The sequence below is a fragment of the Eublepharis macularius genome, chromosome 11 (genome assembly GCF_028583425.1).
Source record: "Eublepharis macularius isolate TG4126 chromosome 11, MPM_Emac_v1.0, whole genome shotgun sequence".
In the NCBI taxonomy this organism is placed as follows: Eukaryota; Metazoa; Chordata; class Lepidosauria; order Squamata; family Eublepharidae; genus Eublepharis; species Eublepharis macularius.
The window spans coordinates 81491023-81512596 of NC_072800.1; the positions used below are offsets into that span (position 1 = coordinate 81491023).

General features: G+C 42.9%; 1 protein-coding gene across 1 annotated transcript in view; it reads right to left on the reverse strand.

The window, feature by feature from the left end:
- Nucleotides 1-6393: 6393 nt before the first annotated feature.
- DNAJB6 (DnaJ heat shock protein family (Hsp40) member B6) overlaps nt 6394-21574 on the reverse strand; it is a 61905-nt gene continuing 46724 nt past the window's right edge. The window contains exons 9-10 of the mRNA XM_054991135.1: nt 12190-12384; nt 6394-8136 (exon numbers count right to left, since the gene is read on the reverse strand). Coding sequence (XP_054847110.1) covers nt 8054-8136; nt 12190-12384 — 278 coding nt within the window. The 3' untranslated portion in view covers nt 6394-8053. The remainder of the gene's footprint in view (nt 8137-12189; nt 12385-21574) is intronic.

A 21574-nucleotide genomic window follows, 5' to 3' on the forward strand; every position in this document is an offset into this window, starting at 1 on the left:
TGCTATTTGTCCAGATTAATAATTCAGGCAGTTTCTTGTATCCTAGATGATTGCATTTCCTATGCGGTTGGTTCCGCAACACACACCCCTCTTGTGTGAGTGGAAGGCAGTACTTTGTGAATAGTGTGTGTGTGTGGGGGGGGGGGGGTGATCTTTGACTTTCCTTTCCAATTGCAGCCCCGCCTAATGCCAAATCTTAGACCATTCTTGATGATCCCTGATGCTCAAAACTTTTGAAGGACACAGGGGCTGTTATAGGAAAGGAGGAGGTAGGAATGGTACTTGAACAGAACTCTTCTCAGAAGGCCAAACTACAAGTGACGCCTGACACAGGTTGGACACTTGTCAGCTTCCCTCAAGTTTTGATGGGGAATGTAGGCAGCTTGGCGGAATGTTGGACAAGTGACAGTTGAAAAGTCCATTGGACAGCAGTCAGAGAGCCAAGCTGCAAGACCAGGACGCCTACATTTCCCATCAAAACTCAAGGGAAGCTGACAAGTGTCCAACCTGTGTCAGGCGTCACTTGTAGTTTGGCCCTGAGTTATCTAGATTCTACCCAATATGTGATATTGAGGATTTTTTGAAACATTAATAGCGGCTTATACCCAGTCACTTTTCTTAGCCAAGTCTGATGCTTTGCTTTGGCCCAAGGTGCTTTCCCCCAGCAGAAGGGCTTCTTGGGCCACCCTGGAAAGATTCAGACTTGGTTGGGTAGTGTGACAGGGCGCAAACCAATCTCCACAATCCTTCCACACTCCAATCGTGTGATACCATATATCTGTTCTCCTTAAAAAAAATTCTGAAAGCAGGCAGGTTCTCTTCACAAAGAAACATTTCCCAGCACATCAACTCTACATTGGCCGAACTTGTTAATTCTAATGTCTTTCTCATTCCTTATGTTTTTAGGCTGCCCCAGTTGCGATCGCTGATAGGGAGCAAAACGTAATAAACAAAATCCTTGGCAGGCACTGAGCCCATTCAAAATAATGCAGTCCTGGAATTGGATCTCTGTGGGTCGGATCTCCTTAGTGGAGACTCCTGTATGATGCAGCACTCTTAGGTGATTTTCCATTTCAACATTCTGTTAACCACAGGTAGGAAAGACAGACTCATTACTGTAAAAAAATTTCCACGAATGTTAACCTCAGCAGAAGTTATTGTGTCGGTAAGTACACACCCATTCCTACTTTCACAAGAAATGATACTAGACTGATTCACCACCTTGTTCTTTCATGTTCCATTGCTTGTGTCAGCAATAACTGAACACAGCAGATAAAACAGGGATTTCAGAAATATTGCTAGGCTGAGAACCTTTTTCAGAAGATCAGGTTCCTGTAAACATAAAGGACCTGCTTCCTTCCATCTGGATTCAGGTGGAAGGAGATTTAGGGAGTGGCATTTCAGGCTGCATATATTTTTTCAGCAGGACCAACTCTAGTTCTGGCCAGCCCACTGTGTCTAGACTGTTTGCTATTATTTGCTATTGTTGCTAGACTGGAGCCAAAGATCCTACCAGTTGCTTTCTGCTAATTGACTGGGCCGTTCCTGCCTTACTGTCCCCACTGCACCTTCTGAAAAGCAACACTTGAAGAGCTAGGGAGGTCTTCATGAATACAGTAAGATGTGGCAGGCAGGGGAATCCACAGAAGTCGGAAACACTCTTTCATATAAGCAAAAGTCCTTTGTATCAAAGCCATTAACACCCATCAAAGGAACAAGTTCCTTTGCTTAAAAGGGGAGAGAGAGAATTCTTTTTTTCTGATTTAATATCATTGATACAGCTCTCCTGAGGAATGGAAGAACAGTCAAAAGTATACTCTTTCCAGGGTATAGTCTTTGTGCATGTCTCCAGGAGACGGCCTTTAGAGTTTGCTGAGAATCTTGCTTTTAACCCAAAATGGAAACCCATCTGCACCCACCCCCTCCCTATGGCCAGTTCTCCTTCCCTCTCTCATACACCCACCCACCCATATCCAGTCCCTCATGCTAGACCAGCGGTAGGAATTTGGATAGAGTGTTGAAAGCCCAAAATGTCTAGCAATGAAGATGCTACAATGCCAGCGAACAAAAAAGGGAGAGAAGAGAGTTGTATTTGACCAGACAGACTGGTTTAGGTTCAACCATCTATAGCCTCAAGGATCATCTTACATCTTTCCTGCATTTCCTTCCCCCCCCCCCACTGTCTCTTTCCATTTCTGCAAAAGGACATTTCCATGGTTGTGGGACCCACATGGATGCAAGCTGGGAAGCTGCAGCTGGAAAGGGGGGGGGGATTGTTCTGTCTCTTACTTCCATCAAAGGGGCATGCAGACAAAAGAGGCAGAAACAGCCATTTCCCAGTTCCTGAAAATAAATTTAGCCACAGACCATCAGAAAGGATTGCTGCGAAGAGTGGAAGAGGAAAGATCCTCAACCACCAGAATCCCCCCCTGTTGGATTGCTGGCTCCAACCCACTGGGTGCCGGTTGAGCCCCAACTGCAGTGACAGATCCTTGATCTCAATCTGGCCCCTGGGCAGAGAACCAGTCCTGTATGCCAAGCAAAATAGCCTGGCATCGGTTTGGAGCATGTCACAGGTTGCCTACCTGTCTGGATGAGTTTCACGTAACACTTCTTCCTACCCAAATACCCGTCAGTATAGAAACAATGCAGCTGTGACCAACTGCAGTCCCAGTATATGCATGTACATCATATGCTGGCACCTCTGCATAAGCACATACAGGCTGCTCTGCATGTGGGTTTCATGCACTCATGTAGGCCATTTGACATGCGTGAATTGCCCCCAACACAAATGTCATACGACAGAGTAAAACATTCCTGTAGAGACTGCGAGTGGCCGAATGGCTTGCTTGGAAAATGTGACCCACATTCGTTTGGGACATCCTGGAAGCACCAAGTGTTATACATACATTGTGCAACAGGAATTTTTAAGAGCAAGTCATACCTGCCTAGTCAGCACAGTCTAGTCTCACCTGTACAAACAAGCTTGGCAAACGTACTTTCTAGTATTATTTACTCCTTACCTTTGTTAGCAGGAAATGATCAAGTCACTATTTTGAATGTTCAGCCAGTCGAGCAGTTCTTATAGAACAGGGGTGGCCAAACTGCGGCTCGGGAGCCACATGTGGCTCTTCTAGACATATTGTGCGGCTCCCGGAGGTCTCTGAATATTGCCGTGGCCATACATTTTATGTTTAGTTTATTTCCCTCTCTCTCTTCCCCTCCTTTCCTCTTTTCTTTCCATGTCTTTTCCTCCCTCCCTCCCTCCTTCCTTCCCTTCTTTCTTTCCCTCTCCTTTTCTTTTTCCTTCCTTCTTTCTTTCCATGTCTTTCATATTTTCAATAAAAATGTTGGGTTTTCCAGGTCTAACTCAGAAAATACCTGGGGGACTTCGGGGGCGATGCCTAGCAAGGATGTGACATCACTTTCATGATGTCACTTCCAAGTCAAAAGTCAGGTGATGGCTCCTCCCAAGCTCCACCACTTCCAATGATGTCACTTCCAGTATACTGCACTAAAACCCCACCCCTTCCTGTGATGTCACAATTCACTTCTTCATCTGAAGTCTTCAATGCATCATGTTGCGGCTTTCAAACATCTGACATTTATTCTATGTGGCTCTTACATTAAGCAACTTTGGCCACCCCTGTTATAGATCCTGGAATATATCCTGCCTCCCGGACGGGGGGACAAGAGGCACCCAGTCCACAATTGACAGGGAATAAAACCCAGACCCTCAATCTTGCACGAGTCATCAGGTTGCCTATACAATGAATCTTCAGGCATCTTCTAAACCCTGGGCTGACAGCAGGCAGACCAGGCCTTTTCAGTGCTCCACAGCAAAAGATAACGATACTACCCAAGGAGATGAGCTGTACTTTTCAGGCCCACCCACTTAGCAAAGGATTGTGTCAAAGGATTACCACCAGAGAGATGCAGCCTGAAAATCCCTGGAGTGGCACCCATTGGATCTCTTGGCCTGCTGCTCCCCAGTTCCTTAGTTCTCCATTCTCCACCATGCATAACAAACAGAACTTTAACTTTGCCCCAGAGTAGAGAAGAGTAAAATAAGCATGAAATGCCAGTGCAAAACAGGAAAGAGCTATTGGCTCAGACAGAAGAGAGTAGAGGAGAGAGGAAGTACAGAAAGGAGGGGAAAGCCAGCAGTCAAAGGCTATAGGATAGTTCTACATGCACACACATTGCCACATGAAGCTGCCTTCCCCCAAGTCAGATTCTTGGTTTATCGAGGTCAGTGTTGTCTACTCAAACAAGCAATGGCTCCAAGGTCTCCAGTAGAGATATTTCACACCTACAACCAGACCCTTTTAACTGGAGCTTTTAGGGTTTGAACCTGGGGCCCTCTTACAGGCAAAAGGGACTCTCTCCCACTAAGCCACAGCATCTCCACCACTTTCATGCATACAAAAGTACCAGCAGGGGGAAAGCACCCAGGCCAACTCCCCCGTTTTTTTCTACTCCCTTCCTTTCCTCGTCTTGTCTTTGCAGATTCTAAACCTAAAGGCAGGCTCCATCTCTCTTGGATGATGCAAGTTACCTTGGAAGAGGATTGTTGGAATAGCAGGATATACACATAAATAGAACCAGCAGTCTGTATTAGAAACCGACAACTCGTACGCTTGGACTGTACAAGGTCTCTGGGGGAGACAATGCCCCAAATGAAGAAGTCTGTGATACGACAGTAGCTGGGATGTGTCCAGGCCTAGCCTGGATTGTGTGTAGTTGCTGCCACCAGTTCTGCACTGGCACTAGCAGACATGCTTCTTGTGAGAAAGAGCTTCTGTCTAGCGGGCATGTCCATTTCTTTACTTTCCATTCCTGACATGAAGTTAAGCCATGGTGGACAGAGTATCCATGGAGGAAGGAAAAATTAATTTGAGAGAGAGAAATGAGGTTGCTGGGGGACTCTAGCTGCTGTCCTCTCCTCTTTGGTTATTTGTAGTGTAAAGACCATTTGAGGTTGGTCTGCAGTAGAACAAGATCCAGTGGCACCTTAAAGATCGACAAAATTTCCAGAGTATAAGGTTTTGAGAGTCAAACTCCCTTTGTCAGATACCTGGTACTAGATGAAGTGTGGAAATACCCCATGAAGAGCGGAAATCTGACCTCAGATCTCCTGGTTGTGGTCCAACACCCATTTTATTGCTACCTCTTGCTGGCTCATGGTACACACCTTACAATGAACAGCTCAGTCAGTGATTTTTAAAGAGAGACAGGTCCACAACCTACTAAGTCATATCCTCTCCAAGTCCTGACTTGTAACCACTGTTGCCTCCCATTCTCAGGTCACATTCGACCTCCATTTGCTACAAGCAAATAAGGTACTCCCCTCCTGTCAGAGGTGTCTGAAAACAAACGTTCCAGATAACTAAAGCAAGACCCATTTGACTGAGGTTATCAAAAGAAATTATTTCGGCCCTCTAACTCAAGTTTGGCATACTCGAAATTCACATGACCAACTGTGTCATCTTAGCAGTTAAAAGAAAATGCCTTCTTGATACTAGTGAGTGAGAACTGATTCATATTATGCTCCTCCGCTGGTTTTAATAATAATATTTGATTATATACCGCCCTTCAGGACAACTTAATGCCCACTCAGAGTGGTTTACAAAGTATGTCATTATTATCCCCACAACAAAACACCCTGTGAGGTGGGTGGGGCTGAGAGAGCTCCTAGAAGCTGTGATAGACCCAAAGTCACCCAGCTGGCTTCAAGTGGAGGAGTGGGGAATCAAACCCAGCTCTCCAGATTAGAGTCCCGCGCTCTTAACCACTACACCAAACTGTCTTGCCTTTGTTGCCGATAACAACCTGCTCATGCAGACAAAGCTGCATTTGCTGGCAACTCAAGAATACAGAAGCAGCTTCTGCTACCAGGGGAATGTCAATATGTACCTAATAGTTTGTGGCCATTTCTGCTGTAGCTGTCTATGAGTGTCAGGTTCATGTGTTACGCTGAGTAGCATGTGTGCTAACATGAGGATACAAAACAAGTGGAGCATAATTAATTCATCCAACTCTCAATTGAAACCATTGTTGTGTTCTGGTTCTATCCCTGTTCTAAAGGATGCCCTAATAGAATTTTAAGAATTCCCATCACTGTATCTCTTCTTATATTCAACAAGAATAAATGGCCATCATTAGCCATCAGTTCTCAAACTCACCGTGGTCTTTAATGCTCTCATGTTTCCTGCTTGCTCCACAGGGGGAAATAAACCTCCAGTTAATACTGATTTTTGCTATGAACACAAAGTCATCCATCCACTTGCTACCCCAAGAAAAAGAACATTCCCGGTGCATGCAAAAGTTCCACTGGGCTTAACATTATTTTTTCAATGCCAGAAATAATTTTTAATTAAAAAAGCCAAAGAATAGGGGAACAGACTTTATTTCTTTAAATATTAGTAACACTGCACAACACAATTCAGTGGTATTTATGTAACAAAAAAGGTACTGCATCTTACTTCAGATTTTAAATACCCCAATGAGTTGCATAAGATTACATTTCTCATAATACAAGTATTAAAGGTAAAGCCATATAAGTACCCCAAATCCTCTTGTGTCGACATCTTCCTTACCTATGCTAAGTTATCAGGGACTAATTAACGATTTCTCCAAGAAACTTGGGTTCCAACAGTGCCAAGGAGAATAAGGGTCACATTATTGGCAGAGGGAGGGGGAGTACCAACACAGGAAACCAAAGCAGCTGAGAACTTCAACTCAAGGATTAAAGAAGGCAACTTACTTAAAATAACCATGCTTGGAAGGCAATGGAAGGCCCAACTTAATTATGAAGTTAGTGGACGTTATGCAGCATGCAAATTAAAACACAAATATGGAGGAATGAAGCTGCATGAACTCAATTTTCCAGGCAAGCATCCGCATGCCCTCACCCCCAATACAGCCCAAATCTGAATCAAGGATACTTTATACACATAATGTATAAATGATGATTGCAGATCAGCGCGAGCAATGCGAGGCCTGAGAGCTCCAGCAGGTGAGCCAGGGCTTTCTCAATCCATTCAGTCCCCGCATACAAGTCAGCTTAGGGACATCAGAGGAGGACGGGCTGTCTGGGCAGGAGAAACCCTGTTAGCCTCACATTACTTCTCCATGATTTACATTTTACTTTATTGGAGTTCCATCTCTGGATCTTCATGATTGACGAAGACTAGTCAATGGAGACTGGTTCTCTTTCAAAGGGCAGCTTTTGGGAATTGTGATCCACCACACAGAACAATTCCACTAAGTGGCTCACCGAGAACTTGCTCTCTCAGTTCATTTCTGCATGATGCAACATTCATAAATAATGGCACATAAAGCATTGTGAGAAATGAACATAACAAAACTGATTGTGTTACTCAGCTGTAGTGCTTAAATTTGGTTTAAAATTTAACCTTGCTCTTAACAATGGGAAACTTAGATGAGAAATACATGATACTTTTTAGCTTGAAAAAAGGAACTTTTTAAAGTAAAGACATGAGGTTGGATCCCAACTATCTGTTCTGCCAAGGAGTCTTCCACCAAACAGAAGGTTCCTTACACTGGAAGAAAGGACTACCATTAGTGGAACAGAATACATCTGCAGGATCCAACCCATTGTTTACATAAGCCCAAGAAGAAATGCACTCAGCTCTGGCAGATTTATCCCCAGGAAAGGAAGAGGTCAAAAGCATCCACAACGTGACATTTTCCGAACTTCAAATTACATCACATTTCTAGGCAGGAGCTACTCATGTTGATGTATCCAACATTCTGATCTTAAAATATGCTACTTATAAGCAAGACTCACTGATTTCAATGGGAGAGACTTCGCAGCAGAGCGCTTATAACTGAGCTCTTACAGAAGCAGATCTGTGGCGCTGAAGCAGAATAGTGCAACTTTAATATACTTTAGAATGAGAGTCACTGCCATCTCCCTTGCTAAGTGACTATAACCATAAGAAAGGTATGCACCAGGAATTGGGGAAGGGGTAAGGTGTTAAATAGTAGGACAGCGCAGGGTCAGTGTTTTAGCGCATCGCAGTCCATTTTAGTAGGGCGCCTTGGCCGACTTCTTCTTCTTCTGCTCCTCCCTCAGCTTCTGCTTCTTCCTCTTGCTGCCTTCTTTGTGTCCTGAGGAGACATGGCTGGTAAAACAGTGTTCACATAGGTTCCCTTAATTACTGCAGCAAACATCCCGATTTAAAATCCTATTCTTTAAAACATGAGGCACACCTTCCGTAAAGAGGCGCACACCTTTGCTCAGATGTACACAAGCTTCTCCCTGGACGTGAATCTATACATCAGCATCTCCAAACAAAGACTATTGCCCCCAAACTACTGACCTTGTGGAAATGGCCTCCTGACTCCATTGAGCCTTCCCACACTGGCCCCCGTCTCCCTGACACAGCTTTTCGAACAGCTGGGAGAGTCCATATGGTATATTCAACTCTATGTTACAGCTGAATCGTGGAGATGCAGCAACAGCAGGCAGTGTGTAAAGCAGCCATGGAGTGGAGAAAATCATGCATAAATCTGCCCCAATGAATCCCGAGCCGGGATCAATTAAAGACATGGAGCCTCAAGGGCTTTGTGGTTTCCAATACTGATATGCCTTCATCTCAGAAACATTTGTGTCCTAGCTCTAGTTCCTTTTGCAATCTCCTTGTCCTCTCCTGGGGTAAGACTGTTTGCTGTCACTTGAGGTTTTCAACACCACGGTGTAGTCTTATCTTGTTAATTTTCATAAAACCATTACCACTGGTTTTATGAAAGCCATTTAAATTTTTTTAAAAGGCCTTCCTTTGAAGTTTGGAATATTTTAACAGAACAGTCAAAGGACCTTTGAAAGGATTCTGCATCAGCTTACATCCTGATAAAACCGAACCGCTGGGTTGGGTCCCACCACTCAGCTAACAATGGTGTGTTCCTCTGGGGCGAGAAGCCTCCCACTGACCCAAGAGACCTCTTTGGAAGAGCCTTCTGTGCCAGAGGCTGGAGCTGCTGCGAGCTGTGCAAGAGCAGTAGGATCCAAACCACTGTGTGGTGCAACCGTGTATAAAAATTACATTCCAAATACATCATAACCAAAAGACTTCCTTAGACTAACCTGTGCCGGAAACCCTGCATTCTCCAAGTGTCTACTGTAGTGTGATCTATGTACCTTCCTTGCACCACTAAATTCAAGCTGAACAAGCTTCTTTTGGGGTTGGAAGTGACTTCACACATGATTTCCCTTTGAACATCACTTAAATATGTAGGCGAGAAAATCATCTGCAGCAAAGGTTATCTACTTCTAAGTCCTTTAGGAAAGGGATTACCTGCATCTTGAAGGCTGCTCTGCTCTCCAGACTGTGGCCAGAAGTCCAAAGTATATTTGGCCTGTCAGTGTCTGTCCACCCCACTCCCCTTCCCAATAAATGCTCGGGCACTATTATGAAGCCTCTGACTACCTACTGACCGGGGGGAATACATATAAAAATAGTCCTCTTGTCTTAAGAGAGGCACACTAATGTAATTAAACTCAATTAAAATTCGGTAGTGCTATCAGAAACCCAATGAAGTTTCTTTAGAGAATCATGTATGTAAAAAAGAAAAAAGCACTCTCTTGTTTCGAAGGAGGAAATTACCTGATCAAGTGATAAGCTCTCATTTATGAAGCAATAATCTATGAAGTAATATGGTCCAAGAGATAGGCCAGACCTCAAAGGTCCTTGGTCAGAAGGACCCACTAGCAAGATACAGGATTATTTGCCAACAGGGGACAATACTGACAATTCAATAGACACAAGGCTAAAACTGATAGATGGATTTCAATGGAGACAGAATCCCACAATTACGTATCTATGGGAACCATTGGTGTAAACAATTATCAGACTTCAGGAAAATGAATTACTGAAATCCAAAAAGGTGGTCCATAACTGTCCACTTTTCTGCTGTCAATATTGGTAGTTCTCTTAATCCAAATTTGCATCTATCATACGCAGCAGAGGAATAGTTATACTTACCAGATAAAGCTAATTAGTTAAGGATGCAAGAATCTATATAACCAGGTAGTACATTCTTCTGAATCTGTTTGTTTTTTTTAATAGCCTATAGCCACACAAAACCTAGAACTATGACAAATCATTAGGGGAGTTCCTTGTTGGGCTACAAACAGCAAGACAACAACATGGCTGCTGCAGGCCCAGTAACAGCATTTGAAAAACCTGCCCTGAAGAACTTTTTCTCTAGAAACTGATAACTACTTCCAGCAGAGAAAGACTAGGGAAACAGTACAATGTTGGAGCATTGTAACTCAAAGTGCAGGAAGGGTCAGTTTTCCATAAGCAGGGGCTGGGAACTGTTGATTCTTTCTGGTGGCACACCACTCCAAGTCACTGTGTCTCCCTGATGGGCTGAATACCAGGGGTCTCCCTTTGCCATCAGAGCTGCTTTCCTCCGTTAGACGGAGCCTTCCCCAATGCAAGAAGGAAGCTTCATTATCAGGGGAAGACTCTTTCTGCTGGAGAAAAAACCCTCTCTTTGCAGGGGGATATGCAGGCCCCAGCTTGATATATGCAGTATCAGAATTAAACACTTGGGGGGGGGTCCCTAATGGTCTCCACAAGCAGCAGAGGAAAGTGACGGCTAAAGAGAAGGAGCAAGCAGAAGTTCAGGCTCAACAGGGCTCCTGGGCATTCTATGGATAAAAAGGGCTATAGCGGTTTGGCTCAAAATGAAAGGAGTCTCTTTTACTTGTTATTGCAGTCGTAAGTTTGCATAGCAAGACCTTTGTAGGAAGGACATTGCCCTTTCCTCTCCCTGACCCCTAATGGTTGTATGAGCCCTGAAGGGTTAATCAGACTCAGATCCTTCTTATACACCCCCCAATCCCCAGGTTGCAGAAAGCACAAGGACAGATAACGAACAAGATGCACAAAGCCCCAGGTGGCTGCAGCAAGGACTAATGCTAGGGACAGATGGCTCAAACAGCTGAGTCAAGGGAGAGGCCAAAACCACCCATTTCCCTTCAGGTGCTATGAACAAGCAGAAAATAAACCATGCCTACAGACTCAAAGCACCTTCTTCCATTATACCGGGCAACTGAGTTAGTCAGTTTAAGTTCCTTGATGTTTACTATGTGTGTCTTGTGATATTTTTAAGTGACTGCTTAAAATGCAATGCAGGAAGAATCCCTCCCAGCCCGCTACTGTCAATTTAAACAAATCTTGCTTGGGGAGCTACTAAAGAAGTGATCTGTCAAATTAGAAAGAGGCGGTGCCTGAGGAATGGTGAGAGTTTGCTGGGATCACAAAGATTCTAATCAAATCCCTTGAGTTGTACAGCCGTCATTTGAGTTCTAGCATGCACCTCAAACAGGCTGGTTCAGCCATTTAATGTATTTTCCTCGTCCACTACAACAGTTAAAAAAAACCTGGTATGAACAATGGATTATTCATGTTAAAGTGCTTGTTAATGCTGGATACCAAGGGAAACAAGATGGTAGCATTAATCTGCAAATTAGACATTTTAGATAAGGCACTGATTGAAATGAAGGCTACTCAAAAATGCATGGTGGGTTGCACTCGACACCCTTTCTTCAGCAAAGTTGTGTGCTTGCATAAGGATATAGAAGAGTGGGTAGGCATTTGTTGAGAAGACTCCCTTAATTCTCAGCTAAAAATTCTAGTCACTTAATACTGCAAAAATGAATAAAAATCAATCGAGGGTACTAGAAATTTGCAGAAAACTTGGATCTGGAACAAGGTAAGGGAGTGGCACAGAGGCCTGTATCCTACTGCTCCACTAACAAGGTAAGGGAGTGGCACAGAGGCCTGTATCCTACTGTTCCACTAAGGAGGATTCCTTCAGCAGACGAACCACTTAAGCTGGAGAAAGACTCCTTCAACTAGATGAAATTCTTTCAGCTTAGGGTAGGATACCACTCCACTTAAAGTCACAGTGATTTTAAGGCACTTCGTATCTTAGCTGAATAGCTTCTTTAATGTTTTGGCCACCCGTTGAGGTGCAGCTGAGTGCAGCCCAGCCTACTCTGAAGCTAGTCTAAGCGCAGTGAAGAGCAGTTAAAATGCTTGCATTAAGTTAGTATACAGCAGCATGTTCTCGCCCGGCACTTTGATTCTGGTCTTTGGCTACCTGGCGTATCAGTTTTTATCGGCACCTTGTTCACCCTTTTGTGCACACCTGAGGAATAAAAGGGAGACTCCCATCCGGTCATGACCAAGTCATCATCCTCATCGCTATTAATGTGAAAGACATGCTTGGGATAGGCGGCGGGCTTGAGGGACTTTGGAGACCGGACAGTAGTCGGCTGGAAAGGCAAAGCGTTTTGTCCTCGGCGTCTGCATTCCTCTGCAAGAGCCTCTTCGTCAGCTACACCTGAGAGGGGGGAAAAAGCAGACGATTCAAGAAAGAAAGGAGACGGCCATGCTGGGCGGATTCGTTTTCAAAGGAATCAAATAAAATCCAGGAGCAACCAAATTCGCAGTTTCGCCTTTCAAGACAATCTTCACGCCAAACTAAATGTGTCCAGTCAGCATTCATGCCTAAAGCAAAGGGCCTATTTTTAATAACTAAAATGGAGTCTGTAGTCAAAGGGAACTAAAGCCTGCTCCTCCTTTAACCTTACCGTGGCACGTTATGCTCCTTTAAGGATTTTGCCTCCAATCCCACTCTGATACCAGGTATCAGTCTGGGGAGAAAAGCAGAGGAGTGTAGCTTGATGGGGCACAGGAGGGTGTGGAGTTCAGTTCCCCTTAGCTATATGCTCCATTTTTTTAAAAAAAATCCCCCCATACACTTTTGATGCAAACAAGTTTTAATGTGTGTCACACCTTATTCACCTCAGTTTCTCCATTTGTAACAAAGGAACAAAATTTCTCTTTGTCAGTTATATGAACATATCCTTAATTTTCTCTCCCACATTGACACCAAACTAAAATTGGAAACTGTATTGCTGTATCTTATAATCTTGAAGTTAAAAAGTCGTATGATCCTAAACCATGATCCCTGACGGTTTTCTACGTGTTTATTCCATTCCATTACAAAGAGCACAATATGGCCAGGTGCTCTGCCAGTTCATTTAGCTTCTCTGGCCATGTTCAAAATAACAAAGAGATAAGATAAAACAGAAGTCTCAAGGAGACATCACTTTCCAGGTGGCTCCATGGCCTAAACTTGTATCCTATGACTCTCTTCTGCTAAGTCTTCCTTCTAGGATGGTTTTCTCCAATAGAGAATGAACTTTTCTTGATAGAGAAAAATTGTTAAACAAAGACTTGATAGAAGATAGTTACAGCATCCAGCCCTTAGCATCCATCTCCCATATACCGAAACAGAAGCCCTCTAGAAGAAAATCACATCTCCTAACTTTTTGACTAGGCCTGCTTGGTCTCCAGGCATTGCCTAGGGTTATTTACATTGGCTGGAGCGAATGGGACCTGCCTCTCCAACCCAGAAGATGAACAATGACTGCTGTCTGGTCTCTGATGAACAAAACACCTCTGCAACACGATAAAACTCTGGATGAGAAGACAGACCTGACCAGTCTTTCAAAAATATAGCTGATGGTACAAATGGTCTAAATTTTGGCCTACATTGTTTTATCTGCATATATAGGTCATCATCAGGCTTGACTCGGTTCACTATGAGTCATTCTCTATTCTCAGATACCCACTGCAGGGGTGGCTTGTTCTGATTCTGCGTTCCTTATGTTGGGTTCTACAAATACAATATGAATCTATTTGGTTTACTTCTACCTACCTATCCAATGTATCCCCTTATCTCAGCTGCAAAAGCTAGTTTCAGGCCTTGGGAGTCCCTAGATTTATAATTGGGAGTCTTCCACATCCATGATAATAATAACATTCGATTTATATACCGCCCTTCAGGACAACTTAATGCCCACTCAGAGCATGACAAGTCCATCTTGACTGGTGCAGCTCCAAACAGCTACTATGATACCGTCACATATGGATTTGCCCTGAACGATATGGGTGATAGACAGATCTACCCTCCAAGTATCATGGATCCAATGACTACTCAGAATGCTTTGAGGGATTGCTTTGTGGAATGAAGCAACCATTCTGTTGGCAAATTTGCCATAGGGTCCAACAAAAATTTGATCAGGGCTATTCTCATCACTTCCCAGAAGCTTTTCCTGCTGCCTCAGAACCCAGTTCTTTAGTGTACTGAGGAGCTGAGGAACATCAAGCTGGTTCAGCATCATTTGGAGGTCCCCTGGCAGAAAACCTCTACCAGCTACACCACACGCAACACAGAACTCGTTTTCAGGCTTATGGAGTGGTGGCAGCAGCAGAATATCTCGTTTTCTCCATCACCACTGCATCAGAGGATTCGCATCCATGGATGAACAATCCAAGGATTAAGTCCTAAAACTGAACCATGGGAGAGGGAATAATAGGTATTGCATTGCATTGCTTTTGCTCAATTCTTTACTAATAAAACGGTTTACATTGGTTGGATATGGAATCAACCTTTACTACAGAATTTATACTGGCAGTAAGTGACAAAGCCTCTTGATGTAGTTGTTTAGATTTTAGATTGTACACCTGGACAAAATCTGAGATTGTTATCTTCACAAGTAACCTGAATCCTTGCTCGTTAAGGCAAATTAAATAATCAAGGAGGGTGGTGGTGACCAAGATTGTTAATGAATCCCTGAATGAGGTTACGCTCCCTTCACCTCTGAAAGAGGCTGAGGCTCACCCTCCACTGAAGAAACTGTAATTAAGGATGACTTAGTAAACTTTAAACCCGTATAAATTATATCATTCGGGGGCAAGTGGATGGAGCAATTACACTTCTTCCACAATGATAGTTCTGCATCAATAGATCTGTATCCATCTAGCTTCAGTCTTTAGTATAGGACAGACTTTTTAGAAGCCCTGGCTTTCATCTTCAGATGGCAAAATGAATTATTCCCTGAAAACCTTGTTGGATTCCTCAGCGATTTTTAATATGGTTGATCATACTATCTGAAACATCTGATGGGAAGCTTCGGGGCAGCTCTGCAGTATTTCAGAACCTTCCTTCCTGTCAAGATGACTCAGTGTGTTGCCATTGGAGAGGGACTGATTTATGCAGTGCCTCAGGGATCAGTATTCATTCCAGTACAATTTATCAGTCATGTGAAAGCTGCTGAGTAAGATTACCTGGATGTCATCAATATGCTGATGACAGCTCTGTATTTTGTTAAAGCATCCCAGCATCGTTATCCCTGTCCTGAAGAACCAGCACCATAAGACTATAATCAAATGTTAAATGACTCAGCAGCCTTAGAGACAATGAATTTGCCTCTGATGGGGGTACCTATTACCTTGCCCATCCAGTGAAAAGCCAGGAGAATTCCTAGAGCTAGCCCTACTTTTGTAGAGCCGGTGGGAGTGGGTACTAGGGATTCGAATTCCCATCTTCATCATGTATAGAGGGGCTTTCCTCTCTTCTGGATATTGCTTCACTGATCCATGCTTCACTATAAGTTATGCAGTTAAGGATTGCTTCTCTCCTGCTAAGCCCCAATACCAATTAAGAGCAACACCACACGTTCTATTGAGAATAACCCTTTATTCTCAAGACAGGGTGTGACGGAATGGGCATTAAATGCCAGGATTACCAACTGCTGCATCCAGAGAGAGGCAGGTAGAGGGTTAAAACAACTGCCTGAAGAGAGGCTGATTGGCATGCTGCTCCTGCCCTCTCTGAGATTGGCCAGCAAGAAGGTAACAAATTGGAGCTGACAGGTCGAGTGTCAGGGAGTCCATGCTTGGAATCTGACCAGGGAGGATCAGACTGAAATTCCTCTGTGTGAGGAAAAGGAGGGGGAAAGTTTGCCTTTACTGTGACAGCTTATGGTTGATAAAAACCTTTTAGTTGAAGAACTAAAGTGGGAAAGCCAGCACTAATATTACTCAGACAAGCTAGAATTGGGAGCATGTGGTTGGCAGAGCAAGTAGGTAGTAAAAGGAGACTCCCCTTCAGTGAAGAGAACAGGGTTATGACTGTAGCAGAAGAATAATTCTTGCTCAGTGTCTGGAAAGGGCTTTTTGCCTCCATGGAGTACCCTGAGTCTGGAGTAAAAGGAAAAGAGTGCTGTGTGTGGAAGTCTGTACACCTAAGCTGTAAAATTAGCAGTGCAGTCCTAAAGAGAGTTACTCCAATCTAAGATAATTGAAATCAACAGGCTTAGATTAGAGTAACTCTTCCTAGGATTGCACTGTAAGTCAATGAAGGAATTTTGCTTTAAGTAGCTTTAAGTCTGAAGATACTAACTTCTCACATCTAAGTACTGTAAATATTTGAAACTAAGCTTGAAGAAGACTATTGTGCCTCATGCTAGTGTTCTGATCAACAAACCAAAATTTACCTCAGCTTTCCTTTCTCTGCCTATCTTCTTACCAACCCTGCCTGTTGAATAAATCTGCTGTTATATTTTAAACTTTTCAAAGGCTCTGGTGCCATTTCACTTTAAAGGAGACGTGGGCCTTTACTTTCCTCTACTTAAACTTGGGCTGGGTAATAACCAACTATATGTGTGTACGTGAAGTGTGGGACAACAAGAACTCTAAGTTACACCTAAATATACTCTACCTAAGACTTTCCAGGCCTAGTAAACAACCTTGTCACTTTTGGAGGGAAAATCTTCCTCTTCGTAGGGGAGAGTCTTCCTTGCAGTTAACTAATTAAAACATCCTCAAAACAAATATGTAAATAAATTTGTTGCAAGTAACATATTACTACAGTTGGGAATCAAACCCTCATGTTGCAAGCCATAAATCTGAAATCGCTACTGAATCTCCCCAGGAAATCCCCATTTTAATGAATGAACATCTCCTTAGAAAGGAAAATGCTATTTAGAGAAAGGCAAAAAGGAAATTTTCCTAATGCAGAAAAATTATAAGGGGAAAAACTATTGTTGGAATTTCTTACATATCATTTAGTTCATATTGTTAATCACGTTGGGTGGGTAGTCATTAAACATGGTGTCATCCAAAGTGGTTCAACATTCTGTGCATGTTTTGCCTGCAAAGTCATGCAACAGCTAGTCAGATACCAAGACAACTGGATGTGGTTAATGACTGGAAAGTACAGTGATGCACTATGGAGGCATTAAAGAATCAGAGCAACAGGGCCGAGTTAAAGAGGAAGGCAGTTCTCTAAGATAGATCCTCCGTAAATAAACCTAGGATAATTTTGGACTGCAAGATTCAAGAGCCATAGGCCCATTATTAGCATGACTCTCACTCAGAGACTGACTTAAGAGTTTCTCAGCTCTACTTCAGAGAAAACAGTAACTGAACAGGACTGTATGGTACTTAAGCAGGGGTGACAGAAATATTGTACAACAAATCAAAACTATGTTTAACATGATTTTAAGAAAGATGCTTCTATGTTCAGAACTCTGCAGACATTCCCTTTGATCTAGGAAATCAGAAAGCTCCCACAAAAGTAAACAGAACTGGTTAGTACTTACAGAGGAGAAGTACTCAGAAATAAATGGGGCCTGGGAAGCAACAACCATGCTGCTAACTCACTGATCCATTTAAAATACACACAAGATGTGCTTAAGTTTATTTAGGACAACAACTACTTGTTTCTTGTGAGTGATTCATCCATCAAAACATGGACTAGGTTACATTTTAAATGTTTTTGGGGAACCTGTAATTATATGGAAAGTAAGGAACATCTATTATTAAGATAGCTGTTGCATCCCTAGGCCATAGCAGTCACCTTTGGCCCTAATAAATGGATGTGCTATGCAGTCCCCTACCTGCCTAGCAGATGAGCCCTAAGACGAACATCTTTGGTGTCATTTCCTGCCTTGAACCAGGGCAAAATGCAAGGCAGGTAAGTTTTAGAGCTTTGCTCCTGCACCCTGATAGCCCCAAGATGGCTCTCATGACATTCTCTGAAAATTACCATTAAAATACTAGCAGTTAAAAGCCACCACTGCAATACTCTTTTATAATTAAAGCATACAAATGCTAAGCTATCAGAGTGATGAATAACTTATAGTAATTATACTAAAAAACTTTTCCAATTCGTTTCTCTCACATCATACTGAAAGCAAAAGAGGATTTCCTTCCCACCCGTATCTTGAATATTGGTTATATTCCCTTATAAGATAAACCCACTTAAAATGCTCTTATGAAAGATTTCTCAGGCAGAACTGCCAGAACTCAAAGCCATCACACAATTGATCACCTGAACATTAGAATTGCCTTTTTGTCATCACTCTACTTAATTGTACGGCGTCAAAGACTATTCCAACCATACTGATGTGGTTAACTATTTTCTGCAATGCCCAAGAACTTCACCAAGAAAGACTTTCGTGGACTTAGAAACATATAGCTGGAAGGAATCCCAAGGGTCATCTGGTCCAACCCCCTGCAGAATGCATGAAATTCATGGCTATCACCAGGGCTTTTTTTCTGGGAAAAGAGGTGGTGGAACTCAGTAGGTTGCCCTTGGAGAAAATGGTCACATGGCTGGTGGCCCCGCCCCCTGATCTCCAAACAGAGGGGAGTTTAGATTGCCCTCTGTGCTGCTTGGCAGCATGGAGGGGAATCTAAACTCCCCTCTGTCTGGAGATCAGGGGGGCGGGGCTACCAGCCAGAGGTTCCGGAACTCCATTTCACTGTGTTCCAGCTGAAAAAAAGCCCTGGCTATCACCACTCCTCACCTCTCCCAGTGACTCCTGCTCTATGGAAGGCAAAAAAAACCCCTCCAGGATCCCAGGCCAATATGACCTGAAGGAAAATTCCATCCTGACCCCAATCAGCACTACCCTGGGCATGAAAGAAAGGGCCATGAGAACTTAGCACTGGCTCATCAATTCACAACCCCCCTCAATTTGCATACACTCATATTAAGTCATAGAATCATCAAAGTGGTCAGGTGGCCACCTAGCCTCCTCTGGCTCTGAAACCCTCATAATATAAGTCTTTTGAAGAAAAACTCCTCCAAGGACACTTTACCCAAATAGTCCAACCCAAAATACAGGCATTCAAAAGGATACACAAGTTTATCCTAAAACAACAAACACTTGGTGAACTTGAGTAACTGAAGTTTCGGATTAAAGGGCGCAATTCATACTCTACTGCTAAGGCATAAGAGAGCATTGTGGTATTCTATGCTCCTTGGCCCAATTAAATGTTGGAAAAGACATGGAACAGCTTCTGATCTGCAACTCCTAACACGTCCCTCTGGTAATATGTATTGAAAGAGGTCATGTGATGTGATGTCATCATGCTCAGGCCTCCTCTCTCCACCACAAATGAAGCAGCCAGCAAGGCAGGGACAGGCTGAGTGCAGCATTACGTAAGTATCTTTCCATGAGATGGATTGAGGACTGTGTGGGGCACAGGGCGTCACACAAATACCCTCAGCCAATGCTACCGAAGCAGTTTCAAGGGTATACAAGATGGCTAGGCAGTCTGAGATTGCTATTAACAATTGTTCAATATTTACAGATCTACCCTTAGCAGGTTATTATTTACAAAAAAGCTTAAATCAATAGGAGTTGCATGATAACATTTCTTAAGCCCAGTCAGAGCAACACAAATTAGCTTAGATTTCCATCATAGTGGAACAACCCTCCCAGTGCCTTGTATTGCACTGTGTCTAAAGACACTTGCTCTTATCTAGAAGACATTAAAAGGCTAAAATAGATTAGCAGAGGGCAATATTGCACAGTGAAAAATCAACAGTGAAGTCATCTGTCAACACTTGAACAGGAATACTTTTTCGATGTTTGCCTAATAAAAAAGGGTGCTGGCTAGACAGGACATTTGCGAGGACGCCTGCTTGAAGTTTACTGGCAATTCTCAGCTGCCAGGAGCAAAACTGTGCATGCATCTTTTCTGTTCTGTAAATCTGTTCAAGGGGAAAATGTAACTGGTGGCAGTGGCCAGCTTCACTCTAATCCAGGGGTAGCCATTGTTCAATAGGCAATCAAAGAATCCGGACAACAGAGGAGTGCACGGTGGCTCCATGAAAGAATCAGAAAATTCATAGAAGTCAATGAGTAGTAATCGTGTGGCGTTAAAGAGAGTAACAAATGTACTATGGCATAACCTCCTTTAGAGCAAAGCCCATTTCATCATATGCATAGTATCTTCTCAGTTGGCAGATTATATATAGATAATGGCATGGAGAAGAAAAATTGCAAGCAAAAGGGTCAAAGTGAAATGAAAAGGAGGACAAACTAACATACAGCTCTCTTGGATTTTACTGCTTTCTGACACCAGTGTTTACAGATTTTATTCTAAATACATGTGTGTGTGTATGCACACATATACATGTACCTGCTAAGAACACACTTCATACATCTGATGAAGCAGACCCTGATCTACTAAAGCTTATATCACAATTAAAGTTAGTCTTTAAGATGCCACATTATTGTTTTCACATAATTGTTATATGTAACATGAAAGAGCATGAAGCATTTCACATGAAAGACTAGAGAAATAACTTCTTCTAAAGGAAAAGAGGTGTCCCTATACAGCATTAGTGAATATGTATGTTGCAATACTGGATTTTAATATTCTGACCAGCTGAGTATGCTTATGGTAGACAGAAGTTTGGGGAAATCCCATGTATATGGGTTGGCATGACTAGGTTGGCATGACTAGTGTCATGGCAGATTAAGCCTCGTTACAGATAGGAAAGTACTTGTTTTGCACATGTATGTGGTAAGTTGAATGAATCATCAAGATAGCTTGGAAAGAACATACTATCCAAGTGCCAAACTTAGTCTCCCTGGAGTATTTTTAGAATGGGTACTAAGTAACTTTTCAAAACACATTTACTATCACTGTGTTCTTTGGAGAATTGCAGCGTTATGTAAATTGGTGGCAGAGATTACCAAGACTGTACAAACTTCAGTTCTCATAGCACAGTCTCTAAGTTTTGGAAGCAAGACTGAACATGCAATTCTTCTAGTTTAGCAGCAATGAACTTAGCCCAGTACAAGATGTGACGGAAGCAGGAAAACACCAGGAATGGGACAGAAGAGATGATCTCACAAGATGTACTTGCTTCTCTCACACCCCCTCCTGAGGCAGAATCTCCTTGCAATATTTTATACTGCTGCTGTTTTTACTGAGTTGGATCCAAAGCTTCTCTCCGATTACATAAGATGTCTCTCAGCACTAGAACATGATTCTGCACACGCGCAGGGGAATCCCTTGGATGCTACTGGTTTTAGTATTAGTGCGATTTTAAACTGTTGTATACTTTGTTTTTTTGTAATTTTATTAGCAATCACAAGCCACCTCGAAGGTTTTAATGGAATGATACAGTAAGTATTTTAAATAACTATACTGTGAAAAAAGAGCTCATTGTGTTGCATACGGGGTGAGCGTTCAAAACTAACCTTCGCAAAGTACTGTAAAAAGGTGCATGGCTGGGAGGGGGGCTCATATAAAATTCTTTTCTCAGCCAAGTATATAGGAATAATTTCTCCACTAGACTAAAGTATTGAATTCACAGTTGGCACAAGAGGATGCTATGATAAAAGACACAGTCAGGGCTTTTTTTCAGCAGGAAC